At 39.0% G+C, this 22,312-nt stretch overlaps 2 protein-coding genes across 2 annotated transcripts in view; both read left to right on the top strand.

Annotated features, from left to right (window-relative positions):
- Positions 1 to 13,816, top strand: part of si:rp71-46j2.7 (uncharacterized) — a 100,097-nt gene extending 86,281 nt beyond the window's left edge. Inside the window, exon 15 of the mRNA XM_061899658.1 lies at positions 13,411 to 13,816. Coding sequence (XP_061755642.1) covers positions 13,411 to 13,509 — 99 coding nt within the window. The 3' untranslated portion in view covers positions 13,510 to 13,816. The remainder of the gene's footprint in view (positions 1 to 13,410) is intronic.
- A 5,743-nt stretch (positions 13,817 to 19,559) lies between these two features.
- mrpl11 (mitochondrial ribosomal protein L11) overlaps positions 19,560 to 22,312 on the top strand; it is a 165,336-nt gene continuing 162,583 nt past the window's right edge. Inside the window, exon 1 of the mRNA XM_061900258.1 lies at positions 19,560 to 19,704. The gene's annotated coding sequence lies outside the window, so the exon portion shown is untranslated. The remainder of the gene's footprint in view (positions 19,705 to 22,312) is intronic.

Below are 22,312 nucleotides of genomic sequence, written 5' to 3'. Positions count from 1 at the left end.
TGAGGGTTGGACTCCGCCAAGGCTGTCCTTTGTCACCGATTCTGTTCATAACTTTTATGGACAGAATTTCTAGGCGCAGTCAAGGCATTGAGGGGTTCCGGTTTGGTGGCCGCGGGATTAGGTCTCTGCTTTTTGCAGACGATGTGGTCCTGTTGGCTTCATCTGGCCGGGATCTTCAGCTCTCACTCGATCGGTTCGCAGCAGAGTGTGAAGCGGATGGAATGAGAATCAGCACCTCCAAATCCGAGTCCATGGTTCTCTCCCGGAAAAGGGTGGAGTGCCATCTCCAGGTTGGGGAGGAGACCCTGCCCCAAGTGGAGGAGTTCAAGTACCTAGGAGTCTTGTTCACGAGTGGGGGAAGAGTGGATCGTGAGATCGACAGGCGGATCGGTGCGGCGTCTTCAGTAATGCGGACGTTGTATCGATCCGTTGTGGTGAAGAAGGAGCTGAGCCGGAAGGCAAAGCTCTCAATTTACCGGTCGATCTACGTTCCCATCCTCACCTATGGTCATGAGCTTTGGGTCATGACCGAAAGGATAAGATCACGGGTACAAGTGGCCGAAATTAGTTTCCTCCGCCGGGTGGCGGGGCTCTCCCTTAGAGATAGGGTGAGAAGCTCTGTCATCCGGGAGGAACTCAAAGTAAAGCCGCTGCTCCTCCACATCTAGAGGAGCCAGATGAGGTGGTTCGGGCATCTGGTCAGGATGCCACCCGAACGCCTCCCGAGGGATGTGTTTAGGGCTCGTCCAACCGGTAGGAGGCCACGGGGAAGACCCAGGACACGTTGGGAAGACTATGTCTCCCGGCTGGCCTGGGAACGCCTCGGGAAGAGCTAGACGAAGTGGCTGGGGGAGAGGGAAGTCTGGGCTTCCCTGCTTAGGCTGCTTCCCCCGCGACCCGACCTCAGATAAGCGGAAGAAGATAGATGGATGGATACAAACTGTTTAATAATTTTTTTGATTGTCTTGTCTTGTCCAGTCACTCAAACAAATCATATAGTAGATGTAGATCAGGGGTGTCCAAACTTTTTCCACAGAGGGCTGCACACGGAAAAATTTAAGCCATTTTGATATTTTTCATTTTCAAACAACTAAAATGTTAAAAATAAGTGAAATTATTATTATTTTTTATTTAATGCTTACAGTAAATCTCTATATCAACTTGAGGTTGATATAAAGTAAAACAAATAAGGTTTTATGCCTTTTCTGTCAAAGACAAATTTGCATTTTATACTACAACTGAAATATGCAGTATTTAGATGGATAGATAGTACTTTATTGATTCCTTCAGGAGAGTTCCTTTATTTAGCAATTAAAGCCCTCAAAGATGAATAATGCAGGTCACCATTGATTTTAACGATTTAATATTTGAGTAGTCACAGTGTTATTACATGGATTTGTATTATTATTTGACTTTATTACATGGATTTTTATTATTATTTGACTTTATTACATGGATTTACATTTTTATTTGACTTTATTACATGGATTTATATTATTATTTGACTTTATTACATGGATTTATATTATTATTTGGCTTTATTACATGGATTTATATTATTATTTGGCTTTATTACATGGATTTATATTATTATTTGACTTTATTACATGGATTTACATTTTTATTTGACTTTATTACATGGATTTATATTATTATTTGACTTTATTACATGGATTTATATTATTTGACTTTATTACATGGATTTATATTATTATTTGACGTCATTACATGGATTTATATTATTATTTGACGTCATTACATGGATTTATATTATTATTTGACTTAATTACTTGGATTTATATTATTTGGCTTCATTACATGGATTTATATTGTTATTTGGCTTTATTACATGGATTTATATTATTATTTGACTTTATTACATGGATTTATATTGTTATTTGACTTTATTACATGGATTTATATTATTATTTGACTTTATTACATGGATTTATATTATTATTTGACGTTATCACATGGATTTATATTATTATTTGACTTTATTACATGGATTTATATTTTTATTTGACGTCATTACATGGATTTATATTTTTATTTGACGTCATTACATGGATTTATATTATTTGACTTTATTACATGGATTTAGATTATTTACTATCACATGGATTTATATTATTATTTGACTTTATTACATGGATTTATATTATTCTTACATGGATTTATATTATTGTTTGACTTTATTACATGGATTTATATTATTATTTGACTTTATTACATGGATTTATATTGTTATTTGACTTTATTACATGGATTTATATTATTATTTGACTTTATTACATGGATTTATATTATTATTTGACGTTATCACATGGATTTATATTATTATTTGACTTTATTACATGGATTTATATTTTTATTTGACGTCATTACATGGATTTATATTTTTATTTGACGTCATTACATGGATTTATATTATTTGACTTTATTACATTGAGATAGGCGCCAGCGCCCCCCGCGACCCCGAAAGGGAATAAGCGGTAGAAAATGGATGGATGGACATGGATTTAGATTATTTACTATCACATGGATTTAGATTATTATTTGACTTTATTACATGGATTTATATTATTCTTACATGGATTTATATTTTTATTTGACGTCATTACATGGATTTATATTATTTGACTTTATTACATGGATTTAGATTATTTGACTTTTTTTTTTACATGGATTTACATTATTATTTGACTTTTTTTTTTACATGGATTTACATTATTATTTGACTTTATTTTAGGGATTTAGATTATTTGACGTCATTGCATGGATTTACATTAGTATTTGACTTTATTACATGGATTTACATTTTTATTTGACTTTATTACATGGATTTGTATTATTATTTGACTTTATTACATGGATTTTTATTATTATTTGACTTTATTACATGGATTTACATTTTTATTTGACTTTATTACATGGATGTATATTATTATTTGACTTTATTACATGGATTTATATTATTATTTGGCTTTATTACATGGATTTATATTATTATTTGGCTTTATTACATGGATTTATATTATTATTTGACTTTATTACATGGATTTACATTTTTATTTGACTTTATTACATGGATTTATATTATTATTTGACTTTATTACATGGATTTATATTATTTGACTTTATTACATGGATTTATATGATTATTTGACGTCATTACATGGATTTATATTATTATTTGACGTCATTACATGGATTTATATTATTATTTGACTTTATTACATGGATTTACATTTTTATTTGACTTTATTACATGGATTTGTATTATTATTTGACTTTATTACATGGATTTTTATTATTATTTGACTTTATTACATGGATTTACATTTTTATTTGACTTTATTACATGGATGTATATTATTATTTGACTTTATTACATGGATTTATATTATTATTTGGCTTTATTACATGGATTTATATTATTATTTGGCTTTATTACATGGATTTATATTATTATTTGACTTTATTACATGGATTTACATTTTTATTTGACTTTATTACATGGATTTATATTATTATTTGACTTTATTACATGGATTTATATTATTTGACTTTATTACATGGATTTATATGATTATTTGACGTCATTACATGGATTTATATTATTATTTGACGTCATTACATGGATTTATATTATTATTTGACTTTATTACATGGATTTATATTATTTGGCTTTATTACATGGATGTATATTGTTATTTGGCTTTATTACATGGATTTATATTATTATTTGACTTAATTACATGGATTTACATTATTATTTGACTTTATTACATGGATTTATATTATTATTTGACTTTATTACATGGATTTATATTATTATTTGACTTTATTACATGGATTTATATTGTTATTTGACTTTATTACATGGATTTATATTATTATTTCGCTTTATTACATGGATTTATATTATTATTTGACGTTATCACATGGATTTATATTATTATTTGACTTTATTACATGGATTTATATTATTATTTGACGTTATCACATGGATTTATATTATTATTTGACTTTATTACATGGGTTTATATTGTTATTTGACTTTATTACATGGATTTATATTATTATTTGACTTTATTACATGGATTTATATTATTATTTGACGTCATCACATGGATTTATATTATTATTTGACTTTATTACATGGATTTATATTTTTATTTGACGTCATTACATGGATTTATATTTTTATTTGACGTCATTACATGGATTTATATTATTTGACTTTATTACATGGATTTAGATTATTTACTATCACATGGATTTATATTATTTGACTTTATTACATGGATTTATATTGTTATTTGACTTTATTACATGGATTTATATTTTTATTTGACGTCATTACATGGATTTATATTTTTATTTGACGTCATTACATGGATTTATATTATTTGACTTTATTACATGGATTTAGATTATTTACTATCACATGGATTTATATTATTTGACTTTATTACATGGATTTATATTGTTATTTGACTTTATTACATGGATTTATATTGTTATTTGACTTTATTACATGGATTTATATTATTATTTGACTTTGTTACAGGGATTTATATTATTATTTGAAGTTATCACATGGATTTATATTTTTATTTGACTTTATTACATGGATTTATATTTTTATATGACGTCATTACATTGATTTATATTTTTATTTGACGTCATTACATGGATTTATATTATTTGACTTTATTACATGGATTTAGATTATTATTTGACTTTTTTTTTACATGGATTTACATTATTATTTGACTTTATTTTATGGATTTAGATTATTTGACGTCATTGCATGGATTTACATTAGTATTTGACTTTATTACATGGATTTAGATTATTTACTATCACATGGATTTATATTATTTGCCCGATTGTAGCTGAGATAGGCGCCAGCGCCCCCCGCGACCCCTAAAGGGGATAAGCGGTAGAAAATGGATGGATGGATGGATGACTTTATTACATGGATTTATATTATTATTTGACGTCGTTACATGGATTTATATTATTATTTGACTTTTTTTACATGGACTTACATTATTATTTGACTTTATTTTATGGATTTAGATTATTTGACGTCATTGCTTGGATTTACATTTTTATTTGACTTTATTACATGGATTTAGATTATTATTTGCCGTCATTACATGGATTTATATTATTATTTGACGTTATCACTTGGATTTATATTCGACTTTATTACATGGATTTATATTATTATTTGACTTTATTACATGGATTTATATTATTTGACTTTATTACATGGATTTATATTATTATTTGACGTCATTACATGGATTTATATTATTATTTGACGTCATTACATGGATTTATATTATTATTTGACTTTATTACATGGATTTATATTATTATTTGACTGTATTATATGGATTTATATTATTTGACTTTATTACACTCCTCTCTGAGCTGCTCTCCTCTCTGAGCTGCTACCTTACCGTGGTAGAGGAGTTTGCGTGTCCCAATGATCCCTGGAGCTATGTTGTCTGGGGGCTTTCATGCCCCCTGGTAGGGTCTCCCAAGACAAACAGGTCCTAGGTGAGTGATCAGACAAAGAGCAGCTCAAAGACTTCTATGGAATTACAACAAAATGAACCCAGATTTCCCTCGCCCGGACGTGGGTCACCGGGGCCCCGCTCTGGAGCCAGGCCCGGAGTTGGGGCACGATGGCGAGCGCCTGGTGGTCGGGCCTGTTCCCATGGGGCCCGGCCGGGCACAGCCCGAAGAGGCAACGTGGGTCGTCCCTCCAATGGGCTCACCACTCATAGGAGGGGCCATAGAGGTCGGGTGCATTGTGAGCTGGGCGGCAGCCGAAGGCAGGACACTTGGCGGTCCGATCCGCGGCTACAGAAGCTAGCTCTTGGGACGTGGAACGTCACCTCACTGGGGGGGAAGGAGCCTGAGCTAGTGCGCGAGGTAGAGAAGTTCCGGCTGGATATAGTCGGACTCACCTCGACGCACAGCAAGGGCTCTGGAACCAGTTCTCTCGAGAGGGACTGGACCCTCTTCCACTCTGGCGTTGCCGGCAGTGAGAGGCGACGGGCTGGGGTGGCAATTCTCGTTGCCCCCCGGCTCAAAGCCTGCACGTTTGAGTTCAACCCAGTGGACGAGAGGGTAGCTTCCCTGCGCCTTCGGGTGGGGGGACGGGTCCTGACTGTTTGTGCTTACGCACCAAACAGCAGTTCAGAATACCCACCCTTTTTGGGTACACTCGAGGGAGTACTGGAAAGTGCTCCTCCGGGTGATTCCCTTGTCCTACTGGGAGACTTCAACGCTCATGTTGGCAACGACAGTGAAACCTGGAGAGGCGTGATTGGGAAGAATGGTCGCCCGGATCTAAACCCGAGTGGTGTTTTGTTATTGGACTTTTGTGCTCGTCACGGATTGTCCATAACAAACACCATGTTCAAACATAATGGTGTCCATATGTGCACTTGGCACCAGGACACCTTAGGCCGCAGTTCCTTGATCGACTTTGTAGTTGTGTCATCGGATTTGCGGCCTTATGTTTTGGACACTCGGGTGAAGAGAGGGGCGGAGCTTTCTACCGATCACCACCTGGTGGTGAGTTGGCTGCGATGGTGGGGGAGGATGCCGGACAGACCTGGCAGGCCCAAGGGCATTGTGAGGGTCTGCTGGGAACGTCTGGCAGAGTCTCCTGTCAGAGAGAGTTTCAATTCACACCTCCGGGAGAACTTTGAACATGTCACGAGGGAGGTGCGGGACATTGAGTCCGAGTGGACCATGTTCCGAACCTCTATTGTCGAGGCGGCTGATTGGAGCTGTGGCCGCAAGGTTGTTGGTGCCTGTCGTGGCGGTATTCCCAGAACCCGTTGGTGGACACCAGCAGTGAGGGATGCCGTCAAGCTGAAGAAGGAGTCCTATCGGGTTCTTTTGGCTCATAGGACTCCGGAGGCAGTGGACGGGTACCGACGGGCCAAGCGGTGTGCAGCTTTAGCGGTCGCGGAGGCATGGAAGCCATGGAAAACGACTTCCGGACGGCTTCGAAGCGATTCTGGACCACCATACGGCGCCTCAGGAAGGGGAAGCAGTGCACTATCAACACCGTGTATGGTGCGGATAGTGTTCTGCTGACTTCGACTGCGGATGTTGTGGATCGGTGGAGGGAATACTTCGAAGACCTCCTCAATCCCACCAACACATCTTTCTTTGAGGAAGCGGTGCCTGGGGAATCTGTAGTGGACTCTCCTATTTCTGGGGCTGAGGTCGCTGAGGTAGTTAAAAAGCTCCTCGGCGGCAAGGCCCCGGGGGTGGATGAGATCCGCCCGGAGTTCCTTAAGGCTCTGGATGCTGTGGGGCTGTCTTGGTTGACAAGACTCTGCAGCATCGCGTGGACATCGGGGGTGGTACCTCTGGATTGGCAGACCGGGGTGGTGGTCCCTCTCTTTAAGAAGGGGGACCGGAGGGTGTGTTCCAACTATCGTGGGATCACACTTCTCAGCCTTCCCGGTAAGGTTTATTCAGGTGTACTGGAGAGGAGGCTTCGCCGGATAGTCGAACTTCGGATTCAGGAGGAACAGTGTGGTTTTCGTCCTGGTCGTGGAACTGTGGACCAGCTCTATACTCTCGGCAGGGTTCTTGAGGGTGCATGGGAGTTTGCCCAACCAGTCTACATGTGCTTTGTGGACTTGGAGAAGGCATTCGACTGTGTCCCACGGGAAGTCCTGTGGGGAGTGCTCAGAGAGTATGGGGTATCGGACTGTCTTATTATGGCAGCCCGATCCCTGTACGATCAGTGTCAGAGCTTGGTCCGCATTGCTGGCAGTAAGTCGGACACGTTTCCAGTGAAGGTTGGACTCCGCCAAGGCTGTCCTTTGTCACCGATTCTGTTCATAACTTTTATGGACAGAATTTCTAGGCGCAGCCAAGGCGTTGAGGGGTTTCGGTTTGGTGGCCACGGGATTAGGTCTCTGCTTTTTGCAGATGATGTAGTCCTGATGGCTTCATCTGGCCGGGATCTTCAGCTCTCACTGGATCGGTTCGCAGCCGAGTGTGAAGCGACCGGAATGAGAATCAGCACCTCCAAGTCCGAGTCCATGGTTCTCGCCCGGAAAAGGGTGGAGTGCCATCTCCGGGTTGGGGAGGAGACCCTGCGCCAAGTGGAGGAGTTCAAATACCTAGGAGTCTTGTTCACGAGTGGGGGAAGAGTGGATCGTGAGATCGACAGGCGGATCGGTGCGGCGTCTTCAGTAATGCGGACGTTGTATCGATCCGTTGTGGTGAAGAAGGAGTTGAGCCGGAAGGCAAAGCTCTCAATTTACCGGTCGATCTACGTTCCCATCCTCACCTATGGTCATGAGCTTTGGGTTATGACCGAAAGGATAAGATCACGGGTACAAGCGGCCGAAATGAGTTTCCTCCGCCGTGTGGCGGGGCTCTCCCTTAGAGATAGGGTGAGAAGCTCTGCCATCCGGGAGGAGCTCAACGTAAAGCCGCTGCTCCTCCACATCGAGAGGAGCCAGATGAAGTGGTTCGGGCATCTGGTCAGGATGCCACCCGAACGCCTCCCTAGGGATGTGTTTAGGGCACGTCCAGCTGGTAGGAGGCCACGGGGAAGACCCAGGACACGTTGGGAAGACTATGTCTCCCGGCTGGCCTGGGAACACCTCGGGATCCCCCGGGAAGAGCTAGACGAAGTGGCTGGAGATAGGGAAGTCTGGGCTTCCCTGCTTAGGCTGCTGCCCCCACTACCCGACCTCGGATAAGTGGAAGATGATGGATGGATGGACTTTATTACATGGATTTATATTATTATTTGACGTTATCACATGGATTTATATTATTATTTGACTTTATTACATAGATTTATATTATTATTTGACATTACATGGATTTATATTATTATTTGACTTTATTACATGGATTTATATTATTGTTTGACTTTATTACATGGATTCACATTATTATTTGACGTCATTACATGGATTTATATTATTAATTGACTTTATTACATGGATTTAGATTATTTGAATTTTTTTACATGGATTTACATTATTATTTGACTTTATTTTATGGATTTAGATTATTTGACGTCATTGCATGGATTTACATTATTATTTGACTTTATTACATGGATTTAGATTAATATTTGACGTCATTACATGGATTTACATTATTATTTGAGTTTATTACATGGATTTATATTATTATTTGACTTTACTACATGGATTTACATTATTATTTGACTTTATTACATGGATTTATATTATTATTTGACTTTATTACATGGATTTAGATTAATATTTGACGTCATTACATGGATTTATATTATTATTTGACTTTATTACATGGATTTATATAATTATTATACCTTATTACATGGATTTATATTATTATTTTACTTTATTGCATGGATTTACATTGTATTTGTACTTTAATACATGGATTTATATTATTTGACTTTATTACATGGATTTATATTATTATTTTACTTTATTACATGGATTTATATTATTATTTGACTTTATCACATGGATTTATATTATTATTTGTATTGGAGCAGGAAAGGGTGGAAAGAGGGTAAAAGGAAATTGCAGGGATTGTGACGATGACGACGACAACTACAACAGAACAACATCAGCAAATATGATATATACAAATATGATAGTGAAAGTGAAAGCAGGGGAGCAGTTATTAAGATAAATATTAATAACATAGAAATGACAATAAACATTATTGCAAATGGTTTAATACAAATACCAATAGCAATAACACTATTGATCATGAATAATAATAATGATTACTTCTAATATCAACAATACACTTGTTTACTAAATCTTAAATAACATGTTTAAAATTGACTGCCCTTTAGACACTTAAATAAAATATTTTAGTCACCTTAATGCTCTTTAAATCCAAAAGAAACCTTTTTGAGGCTGAGCCAATCAGTGACCTGGACACTGAACTGTGCTCTGATTGGTTTACTCTCCTCTAGTGCCTCGTTTTACTGTATATTTTTTGTTTGTTCATTTAGCCCCATTTATGTTATAAAATGCCTACTTTAAGATAAAAAAATTGTGGAAAATTATTTAAAAAAAAAAAAAAGTTATCATGAGTTATACAAAGCTGCCTGGTCTGAGCAGTTTGATGTCCGAGTGCAGTGTTCCTTCATAACAGCGCCCCCTGGTGGGCCGCCAAGCAAATATTTCTGGATTTGCAGTACGCAAGCTCAATCGTGTTTTGTGACATTTAAATGTTTGATTGATATTTTGTGCAGCTTACTCAGGAGTAAAAGGGAAGACAAATATAAACATGAAGAAGGAGTATATAAAAAAAAAAACTTTGGTATTATTGCCACATTTTCTATTACTTTTACTCTTGTGTCATTGCAATAATTGCCACACGGGGGCGCCACTGACTCCCATCTCGTACTTTCTTTTTTTAAACAACGCACTAAATGTAAATTATATCTAAAACTCGACTTTTAAATGTTCAGTATTGTCAATTGATGTGTTTAATGTATATCAGGGGTCGGCAACCCGCGCCTCTTTAGCGCCGCCCTAGTGGCTCTCTGGAGCTTTTTCAAAAATGTATGTCAAATCGAAAAAGATGAAGAGGGAAAAAATATATTTTTTTGTTTTAATATGGTTTCTGTAGGAGGACAAACACAAGCACACTGTTTATATTAAACATGCTTCACTGATTCCAGTATTTGGTGAGCGCCGTTTTGTCCTACTAATTTTGGCGGTCCTTGAACTCACCGTGGTTTGTTTACATGTACAACTTTCTCCGACTTTCTAGGACGTGTTTTGTGCCACGTCTCATTTTGTCAACCAAACTTTTAATGTTGTGCGTGAATGCACAAAGGTGAGTTTTGTTGATGTAATTGACTTGTGTGGAATGCTAATTCGGCACATTTGGTCCCTGCATGACTGCAAACTAGTCAATGCTAACATGCTATTTAGGCTAGCTGTATGTACATATTGCATCATTATGCCTCATTTGTATTTATATTTGAGCTCATTTAGTTTTATTTAAGTCCTCTTAATTGAATTTATATCTCATGACACGCTATCTGTATGTAAAATGGCTTTTAAATTGGTTTTGCGGCTCCAGACAGATTTGTTTTTGTATTTTTGGTCCAATAGTAGTGGTTTGTGTTGTGGTTTGTGCAGCCCTTTGAGACACTAGTGATTTAGGGCTATATAAGTAAACATTGATTGAATATGGCTCTTTCAACATTTTGGGTTGCCGACCCCTGATGTATATAAAGTAGTTAAAAAATAAAAAAGATTGATTTATTTGCCATTTAGGGCTCATTGTTCAGGTTTTTTGTACGATTTCAAAATAAATATTCTTCTCTGTAATCTTTTATACAGTGAGGTCTTGTTATTCAAATAAAAATGACAGTATGGCACTCAGTTGTAATACATTTTTCACCACGTGTGGCAGTAATGAGCACCTCAAACAAACCAAAGAAGTCTGAAACGAAAGTCATAGAAGTTTCCTCAGCGCAAAAATTATGACAAAAGCAGTGAAGCAGTATTTTCATTTTGACAGTTTGTTTAAACCTTTTTTATCATCATTCAATTAAAATGCATTTATTTTAGCACTGAGTATATGAATGTGATTTTTATTTATTTATTTTATCTTTTGCAGTATATTTGATTATTATTTATATTTTTAATCAGTCTGGCCAAAGCCTGCATAATAATCCTTGTGATTCCTTTCTTATTTACGAAATAAGCGATATAGCTTGGTTGGTAGAGCTGCCGTGCCAGCAACTTGAGGGTTCCAGGTTCGATCCCCGCTCCCGCCATCCTAGTCACTGCCGTTGTGTCCTTGGGCAAGACACTTTACCCACCTGCTGCCAGTGCCCCCCACACTGCTTTAAATGGAACTTAGATATTGGGTTTCACTATGTAAAGCGCTTAGAGACACTAGAGAAAAACGCTATATAAATATAATTCACTTCACTACTGTAAGTCAGATATAAACATTGAGCAGGTTTAAAGTCAAGAGTAAGATGACTAATTCAGTGTTGATATTTAAGTGGGCCCCAGGCCTTTCTGTAGTGACAAAGTTGGGCCCCGGTGTCAAAAAGGTGAAGAACCCTGCCCTAGTGGCCAATAATATATTTTAATCCGTTTATTTGGTCTTTTTTTATGCTTGAAAAAGCTTAAAGGCCTACCGAAACCCACTACTACCGACCACGTGTGACGTCATGGACTGTAGCGGACATTTTGTTCCAGCCCGATCCCAGCTATAAGTCGTCTGCTTTAATCGCATAATTTCACAGTATTCTGGACCTCTGTGTTGCTGAATCTTTAGAAATGTGTTCAATTAATAATGGAGACGTCAAAGAAGAAACCTGTAGGTGGGAAGCGGTGCAACACAAACATAGCCGGTGTTTCCTTGTTTACATTCCCGAAGGTGAAGTTTTACTATGGAACAGAGCGGTCAAGCGAACATGGTTCTCTACCACATGTCAACCGGCAGGTTTCGGTGAGAAAATGGTGGTAATAAGTCGGCTCTTACCGTAGACATGAGAGGAGCTTGCGTCGTTCCTCGTGCACCTGTCAAAGAGACTCCCTCGCCTCCTCCGATTGGCCGCCCCCAAACGTGGGATGCTTCCACCATGGAGGAGGGGCAAAAAAAAGCTCAGCCCGGCCCAACCGGTTGCCTTCGCTTCGCTTCGTCGAGAAACGTGGCTTCCCTCAGAGACACTGGCGGTCCCCACACCTTTCCGACTTTCAGGTACGACTATATAATTTCACTAAAACACTAGTAACACAATAAGCAGATAAGGGATTTTTCAGAATCATTCTAGTAAATGTGTCTAATAACATCAGAATTTTTATTTTTTTCCCTAGTCCTTCACTCTCACTTTCCTCATCCGCCAATCTTTCATCGTCGCTCAAATTAATGGGGAAATCGTCGCTTTCTTGGTCCGAATCGCTCTAGCTGCTGGTGGCCATGATTGTAAACAATGTTCAGATGTGAGGAGCTCCACAACCCGTGACGTCACGCGCACATCGTCTGCTACTTACGGTACAGGCAAGGCTTTTTTATTAGCGACCAAAAGTTGCGAACTTTATCGTCGATGTTCTCTACTAAATCCTTTCAGCAAAAATATGGCAATATTGCGAAATGATCAAGTATGACACCGAATGGACCTGCTATCCCCGTTTAAATAAGAAAATATCATTTCAGTAGGCCTTTAATGTAAGATGAAAAATGGTGAAATTTGCTTTAAAAACAAAAAAGTGATGTGTTGGAGCGCGATGTGGCGAGGGAGAAATGACATTTTTTGTGTTGAAAATCTAATCATACATGAGCGTGGCCTGCACAAAACTAAGGTGTGCGTTCATCAAAATCAATTTCAAATCAAAAATGTCCCTTTTTCAGATGCTTCTGTCCTTCCTCTCGCGGCAGTTCTTCCCCCAGGACCACTCCCTCAATGTGAGCAGCGCCGTCCTGCAGAACGTCACCAACCTCGCGGCTTGATCTGTGAATGTACTTTTACTTCTTTTAAAGACTCGACTTGTATTTATTGCACACCTTAAATATGTCAGCAATGCGGTCACATGATCACCTCAAGTAAACCATGTCATATGACTTCCTCTGTTGCCACTGCGGCTGTTATGTCACCTTTGTTTGAAGGATGTCACTTTGAGCACGTCAGTGTCCTGATTGACGGCACTTGTTGATCTGCTGATCACTAATCACTTCAAACATGGGAACTTTGAAATTGTCAACTGTGAAATATGAATATTTTCTAGGTAGTTTTAAATAAAAGATTTTGACACTTTCACTTGGCACGCTGGCTTTTATTTGAGTTGCTGCTGGAGTGTGGGATGATTGACAAGCTGCTGACAGCTGCACTCGTCCACCTGCGGGGTCGACAATGACGATGTGCACTTGTTGGTCGTCCTTCTTCTTCAACAAGTCAAACAAAGAGTTGTAACACTTTAATATTCCATGTATTGCTCATAAAACATGTTTGACATGAGGACATTTGTATTTTCATTTGTTTTTAGCGCCACCTTTAGACTTTTCTATTAACTTTTTCATTCTTAGCACCTCTGACCCTCCTTCACACATCTGATGCAACTTTGACTGTCACTACTGTCCCAGTTACACATATGATGCAACTTTGACTGTCAATACTGTCCACTTACACATCTGATGCAACTTTGACTGTCAATACTGTCCCACTTACACATCTGATGCAACTTTGACTGTCAATACTGTCACACTTACACATCTGATGCAACTATGACTGTCAATACTGTCACACTTACACATCTGATGCAACTTTGACTGTCAATACTGTCCCACTTACACATCTGATGTTATCTCTCACATATGATGCAACTTTGACTGTCCATACTGTCCCATTTACACAACTGAGGAAACTTTGTCCGTCAATACTGTCCCACTTACACATCTGATGCAACTTTGACTGTCAATACTGTCTGACTTACACATGCGATGCAACTTTGACTGTCAATACTGTCTCAATTACATAACTGATGCAACTTTGACTGTCAATACATTACCTCTTACACACCTTATGTCATCTCTTACATCTGATGCACCTTTGACTGTCAATACTGTCCCAGTTACACTTCTGATGTGACTTTGACTGTCGATACTGTGCCACTTACACATCTTATGTCATCTCTTACATCTGATGCACCTTTGACTGTCAATACTGTCCCAGTTACACATCTTGTCATCTCTCACATCTGATGCAACTTTGACTATCAATACCGTCCCACTTACACATCTGATGCAACTTGGTCTGGCCATACCGTCCCACTTACACATCTGATGCAACTTGGTTCGTCCATACCGTCCCACTTAAACCGCTAATGCAACTTTGACTGTCAATACTGTTCCACTTACACATCTCATGCCACTTTGACTGTCAATACGTCCCACTTACACATGTGATGCAACTTTGACTGTCAATACCGTCCCACTTACACATCTCATGCAACTGTGCCTGTCAATACTGTCCCACTTACACATCTGATGCAACTTTGACTGTCAATACTGTCCCAATTACATAACTGATGCAACTTTGACTGTCAATACTGTGCCACTTACACATCTTATGTCATCTCTAACATTTGATGCACCTTTGACTGTCAATACTGTCCCAGTTACACATCTTGTCATCTCTCACATCTGATGCAACTTTGACTATCAATGCCGTCCCACTTACACAACTGATGCAACTTTGTCTGTCCATACCGTCCCACTTAAATGGCTAATGCAACTTTGACTGTCAATACTGTCCCACTTACACATCTGAGGCAACTTTGTCCATCAATACTGTCCCACTTACACATCTGATGCAAGTTTGACTGTCAATACTGTCCCACTTACACATCTGATGCAAATTTGACTGTCAATACTGTGCCACTTACACATCTTATGTCATCTCTTACATTTGATGCACCTTTGACTGTCAATACTGTCCCAGTCACACATCTTGTAATCTCTCACATCTGATGCAACTTTGACTATCTACTGTCCCACTTACACATCTGATGCAACTTTGTCCGTCCATATCGTCCCACTTAAACAGCTAATGCAACTTTGACTGTCAATACTGTCCCACTTACACATCTCATGCAACTTTGACTGTCGATACTGTCCCACTTACACATCTGATGCAACACTGTCTGTCCATATTGTCCCACTGAAACAGCTAATGCAACTTTGACTGTCAATACTGTCCCACTTACACATCTCATGCAACTTTGACTGTCGATACTGTCCCACTTACACATCTGATGCAACTGTGCCTGTCAATACTGTTCCACTTACACATCTGATGCAACTTTGATTGTCAATACTGTCCCACTTACACATCTGATGCAACTTTGACTGTCAATACTGTCCCACTTACACGTGATGTCATCTCACATCCAATGTAACTTTGACTGTCAATACTGTCCCACTTACACATGTGAGAGATGACATCAGATGTGTAAGTGGGACAGTATTTACAGTCAAAGTTGCATCAGATGTGACAGATGACGGATGTGTAAGTGGAACAATATTGACAGTCAAAATGGCATCATGTGAGATGACAAATGTGTAAGTGGGACAGTATTGACAGTCAAAGTTGCATAATGTGAGATTACAGATGTGTAAATTGGACAGTATTGACAGTCAAAGTTGCACCAGGTGTGAGAGATGACAGATGCAATAATGGGACACCAGTGACAGTCAAAGTTCCATCATGTGAAAGATGACGGATGTGTAAGTGGGACGGTATAGAAAGTCAATGTTGCATCATATGTGAGATGACATCAGATGTGTAAGTGGGACAGTATTGACTGTTAAAATTTCCTCAAATGTAAGTCAGACAGTATTGACAGTCAAAGTTGCATCAGATGCGCAAGTGGGACAGTATTGACGGTCAAAGTTGCATCAGATGTGTAAGTGGGACAGTATTGACTGTTGAAACTTCCTCAGATGTAAGTCAGACAGTATTGACAGTCAAAGTTGCATCAGATGTATAAGTGGGACAGTATTGACAGTCAAAGTTGCATCAGATGTGTAAGTGGGACAGTATTGACGGTCAAAGTTGCATCAGATGTGTAAGTGGGACAGTTTTGACGGTCAAAGTTGCATCGGATGTGTAAGTGGGACAGTATTGACGGTCAAAGTTACATCAGATGTGTAAGTGGGACAGTATTGATGGTCAAAGTTGCATCCAATGTCAGACATGACATCAGATATGTAAGTGGGACAGTATTGACGGTCAAAGTTGCATCAGATGTGTAAGTGGGACAGTACTGACAGTCAAGGTTGCATCCGATGTCAGAGATGACATATGTGTAAGATGGACAGTATTGACAGTCAATGTTGCGTCAGATGTGTAAGTGGGACCGTATTGACAGTCAACGTGGCATGTAAGTGGGACAGTCAGAGTTGCTAAAATTATAGGTTCAGAAGGTTCCATTGAAACTGGCCTCCTATCACAATCATGGTTTATGAGGAATACAAGGAATATAAATATATATGTATATATATATATATGTATTCAAACTTTTTATTTTAAAGCTTCTGAAGAACCACTCTTGGGATCATTTTTGACTAAGGTCATGTTGTCACACTTCTTGCGTGATGATAATCGGACATTTTGGCCATTTTGCAGGTCATTTGAGACATTTTCTGCATAAATACAAGCTATCAAAATAAGGGGATCCATAAAAAAAACAACACAAATGAATTCCAGTAAAATAGTGGAGCTTTTAATCTGTAGACTAGATTTGATAGTACATTTGTACCACTCATAACTTGTACACACCCCTGTCCTAAACTGGGAAGAATTGTAGACCCCCTTTTGGGACATTTTGAAGCATTTTTTTTAATAATCACAGGAAGGTGAGGAAAAAGTCCACAAAGTAAGCAAGCAAAACAAAACAAGCATTCATAATAAATGAAGCAAGCATGAGCTTTTCACAGTTTGTCCCACATTCCTCCCAGGACACAACCTACAGCGAAAACTCTTTGAATACGTAGTCCTAAACCGGTGCAGATTTTTTAATAATGGAACTACTGCAGAATTAATTTCAGGATTATCCAGGCTCGGGTCACTGCCACAGGATTATTAAAAAGGTTGCCATTATTCATTTTTTTATTAGTTTTTTTTTGCCTCCATAGGGGCGGAGAAGCAGCAGACTTGCACAATGCTGCTTCTTGCATAATCATGTTTGCATCTTGAGGCCTTGATTTGTTTACATGCGCAGCTCATTAACATATTGACATGCAGGTGGTGGCAATGCACGCCCGGAAACCACTCTGGGTGTACTTTGGTCCTTGCCATCGTTATCCACACCAGGAAACCTGCTTCTGCCATCAATGAGATGGTGCAGGCAATCAAGAAGGATCTGGGCCAGTGGTCCCCAACCACCGGGCCGTGGCTCGATTGGTACCGGGCCGCAGAATAATTTTTTAATTAATTTTAATTATTTTTTAATAAAAAATTGTTTTTTGTTTTTTTTAATTAAAATAACATAAGAAACACAAGATACACTTACAATTAGTGCACCCACCCCAAAAAAACCTCCCTTTTTCATGACAAAAGGAAAGAAAAAAATTATAAATTATTATGTTAGATCCACTATGGACTGGACTCTCACTATTATGTTAGATCCACTATGGACTGGACTCTCACTATTATGTTGGATCCACTATGGACTGGACTCTCACTATTATGTTAGATCCACTATGGACTGGACTCTCACTATTATGCTAGATCCACTATGGACTGGACTCTCACACTATTATGTTAGATCCACTATGGACTGGACTCTCACACTATTATGTTAGATCCACTATGGACTGGACTCTCTCACTATTATGTTAGATCCACTATGGACTGGACTCTCACTATTATGTTGGATCCACGATGGACTGGACTCTCACTATTATGTTAGATCCACTATGGACTGGACTCTCACTATTATGCTGGATCCACTATGGACTGGACTCTCACACTATTATGTTAGATCCACTATGGACTGGACTGTCACTATTATGCTAGATCCACTATGGACTGGACTCTCACTATTATGTTAGATCCACTATGGACTGGACTCTCACTATTATGTTAGATCCACTATGGACTGGACTCTCACACTATTATGTTAGATCCACTATGGACTGGACTCTCACACTATTATGTTAGATCCACTATGGACTGGACTCTCACACTATTATGTTAGATCCACTATGGACTGGACTCTCACTATTTTGTTAGATCCACTATGGACTGGACTGTCACTATTATGCTAGATCCACTATGGACTGGACTCTCACTATTATGTTAGATCCACTATGGACTGGACTCTCACTATTATGTTAGATCCACTATGGACTGGACTCTCACACTATTATGTTAGATCCACTATGGACTGGACTCTCACACTATTATGTTAGATCCACTATGGACTGGACTCTCACACTATTATGTTAGATCCACTATGGACTGGACTGTCACACTATTATGTTAGATCCACTATGGACTGGACTCTCACACTATTATGTTAGATCCACTATGGACTGGACTCTCACACTATTATGTTAGATCCACTATGGACTGGACTCTCACACTATTATGTTAGATCCACTATGGACTGGACTCTCACACTATTATGTTAGATCCACTATGGACTGGACTCTCTCACTATTATGTTAGATCCACTATGGACTGGAATCTCACACTATTATGTTAGACCCACTCGACGTCCATAGCATCCGGTCTCCCCAAGAAAGTGGGGGGGCCGGGGGCGTCAGCCACATCCGCGGTCCTCTCCAAGGTTTCTCATAGTCATCCACATTAGCATCCCACTGGGTTGATAGTTTTTCCTTGCCCTTCTGTGGGCTCTGAACCGAGTATGTGGTTGTGGCTCGTGCATAAACATGGATTGACATATGATTCACTTCACACTTGACCTGGGATTAGGCAGTCTAGCACTAGACCACGCCCCCCTGGCTGCTTGAGTAACGGGTGGATGTCTGCAGGAGAGACCAGGTTGACTTCCTGCAGTTAGTCCTTCAAGCCGCCGGGTGGCGCTGTGCGGAAGTAGGACAGGAAGTAGGGCAGCGTGGTAGTTAGCAAGATGTCGGCGCAGTGAAGGCTAGCAACATTAGCACAAGGAGCATCAGTACGAGGTAAGAATTTCTGCTTTAAGTCCCGCTTTTTGTCTTTGATAAATGTTCATTTATTTATCTAGTCCGACACGGACGTCAGCGTGTGAGTGTAGCTGCTGGGTGTACTTTGAATGACGAATAATTGTCTCTGCCTTTGAGCTGTCACTAGCATCATGGACATTGTCTTCAACACAACTACTTTTACATCTTTATTTTACTCATTTTTGCTTTTAGTCTTTTAAAAGTTATCTTAGGGCAAAGGCATTGTATCAAGTACAGAAAAAAGCTTCAAACCCCGTTTCCATATGAGTTGGGAAATTGTGTTAGATGTAAATATTAACGGAATACAATGATTTGCAAATTCTTTTCAACCCATATTCAGTTGAATATGCTACAAAGACAACATATTTGATGTTCAAACTGACAAACGTTTTTTTGTTGTTGCATATAATCATTACCTTTAGAATTTGATGCCAGCAACACGTGACAAAGAAGTTGGGAAAGGTGGCAATAAATACTGATAAAGTTGAGGAATGCTCACCAAACACTTATTTGGAACATCCCACAGGTGTGCAGGCTAATTGGGAACAGGTGGGTGTAGGGGTGTAACGGTACACAAAAATTTCGGTTCAGTACGTACCTCGGTTTAGAGGTCACAGTTTGGTTCATTTTCGGTAAGAAAACAATAAAATATAAATTTTTGGGTTATTTATTTACCAAATTTGTAAACAATGGCTTTGTCCTTTTAACATTGGGAACACTATAATAATTCTGCCCACGTTAATCAACATTAAACTGCCTCTAGTTGTTGTTTTGATTAAGTAAAATGACAAAGCCTTTCTTCTACATATAAAAAGTGCAACATTAAACAGTTTCAAGTCAACTCATCATGCTTAATTTATTACAGTATTTGGGAAGCCTGTAGTTGACTTTTATCTTGTAAATGTTATATTTTTATCAACATGTGATAGCAGGGACCCTGCCATTCAAAACTAGGTTGCTACATTACTAATGATTCATGTAACTATAGCTGAAAAAATAGTAATATAGTAACACAATGTAGTTCAATGAAATAACAGACAGGGCTTTGCTGCCCCTTACACACACACACACACACACTCGCACCCACACGCGCAAACACACACACGCACGCACCTACGCGCACACACACTGCAAAATGAGTTAACGTTACGCTAAAAGCTAATTAGCCTTCACCTCAAGCCAGAACTGCGAGCGAGCTGAGCTGTAGTTTAAGTTTCTAGAACAGGGGTAGGGAACCTATGGCTCTAGAGCCAGATGTGGCTCTTTTGATGACTGCACCTGGCTTTCAAATAAATCTTAGCTGACATTACTTAACACGGTAAGTAATGAATAATTCCGCTGGTAATCACAGTGTCAAAAATAACGCTCAAAATATAAAACATTCTCATGCATTTCCATCCATCCATCCGGTTTCAACCGCACCTGTTCAAGAATTCGCATTAATGGCAAGAAGTATTTTTTTTTTAATTTTTGGTTAGCCTCAGAATAAAAATGTTATTAAAAAGAATAAGAGACTTATTATACTCTAAAAATGTTGGTCTTTCTTAGAAATGCACTCATATAGTTGTATTCAGTGTTAAAAAAAAAAATTGAATGGCTCTCACTGGGTCATTATTGTCACCGATGTCCCACTGGGTGTGAGTTTTCCTTACCGCCTACCGAGGATGTCGTAGTGGTTTGTGCAGCCCTTTGAGACACTAGTGATTTAGGGCTATATAAGTAAACATTGATTGATTGATTGAAATACTTTTAAAAATATTTGGCTTGTATGGCTCTCTCAGGCAAAAAGGTTCCCGACCCCTGTTCTAGAAGGTCAACAGGCTCATAGTGATGTTTGTAATAGTTGTGACTGGGAAGTGTTTTTTATGATTTGGGGAGAGTCCACTACTCCCCTGCTAAACGGACATCTGCTCGATGCTGAAGCGTTGACTACATCGCACTAAATACGCCCTGCTGATTGGCTGTTACATCACTCTGAATACGCACTGCTGATTGGCTGTTACATCGCTCTGAATACGCACTGCTGATTGGCTTTGTATGTAACCAATCAGATGGTTGTGTGGGTGGGACAATGCATGCTGCTGAGACAGAGGCAGAAAGCAGATCATCTTGTGAAGACTTATTCTTACAAACTCGTTCGGTATGCCCGCGTGCCGAAACAGTTCATTACAAATACACATACCATTACACCCCTAGGTGGGTGCCATGATTGGGTATCAAAGCAGCTTCCATGAAATGCTAAGTAACTCACGAACAAGGATGGGGCGAGGGTCACCAGTTTGTCAACAAATGCTTGATCAATTTAGGAACAACATTCTATCTGTGTTAGTGTGATGAGGTGGCAACTTGTCCAGGGTGTACACAGCCTACCGCCCGAATGCAGCTGAGATAGGCTCCGCAACCCCCGCGAGCCCGAAAGAGACAAGCGGGTGAGGGTCACCACTTTGTAAGCAAATTGTCGAACAGTTTTAGAACAACTTTTCTCAACGAGCTATTGCAAGGAATTTAGGGATTTTACCATCTACGGTCCGAAATATCATCAAAAAATTCAGAGAATCTGGAGAAATCACTGCACGTAAGCGATGAT

The sequence above is a fragment of the Nerophis ophidion genome, linkage group LG05 (assembly GCF_033978795.1).
Source record: "Nerophis ophidion isolate RoL-2023_Sa linkage group LG05, RoL_Noph_v1.0, whole genome shotgun sequence".
NCBI lineage: Eukaryota > Metazoa > Chordata > Actinopteri > Syngnathiformes > Syngnathidae > Nerophis > Nerophis ophidion.
The sequence above is the reverse complement of the archived record's forward strand: the minus strand, read 5'-3'. Positions and strand labels throughout refer to the sequence as shown.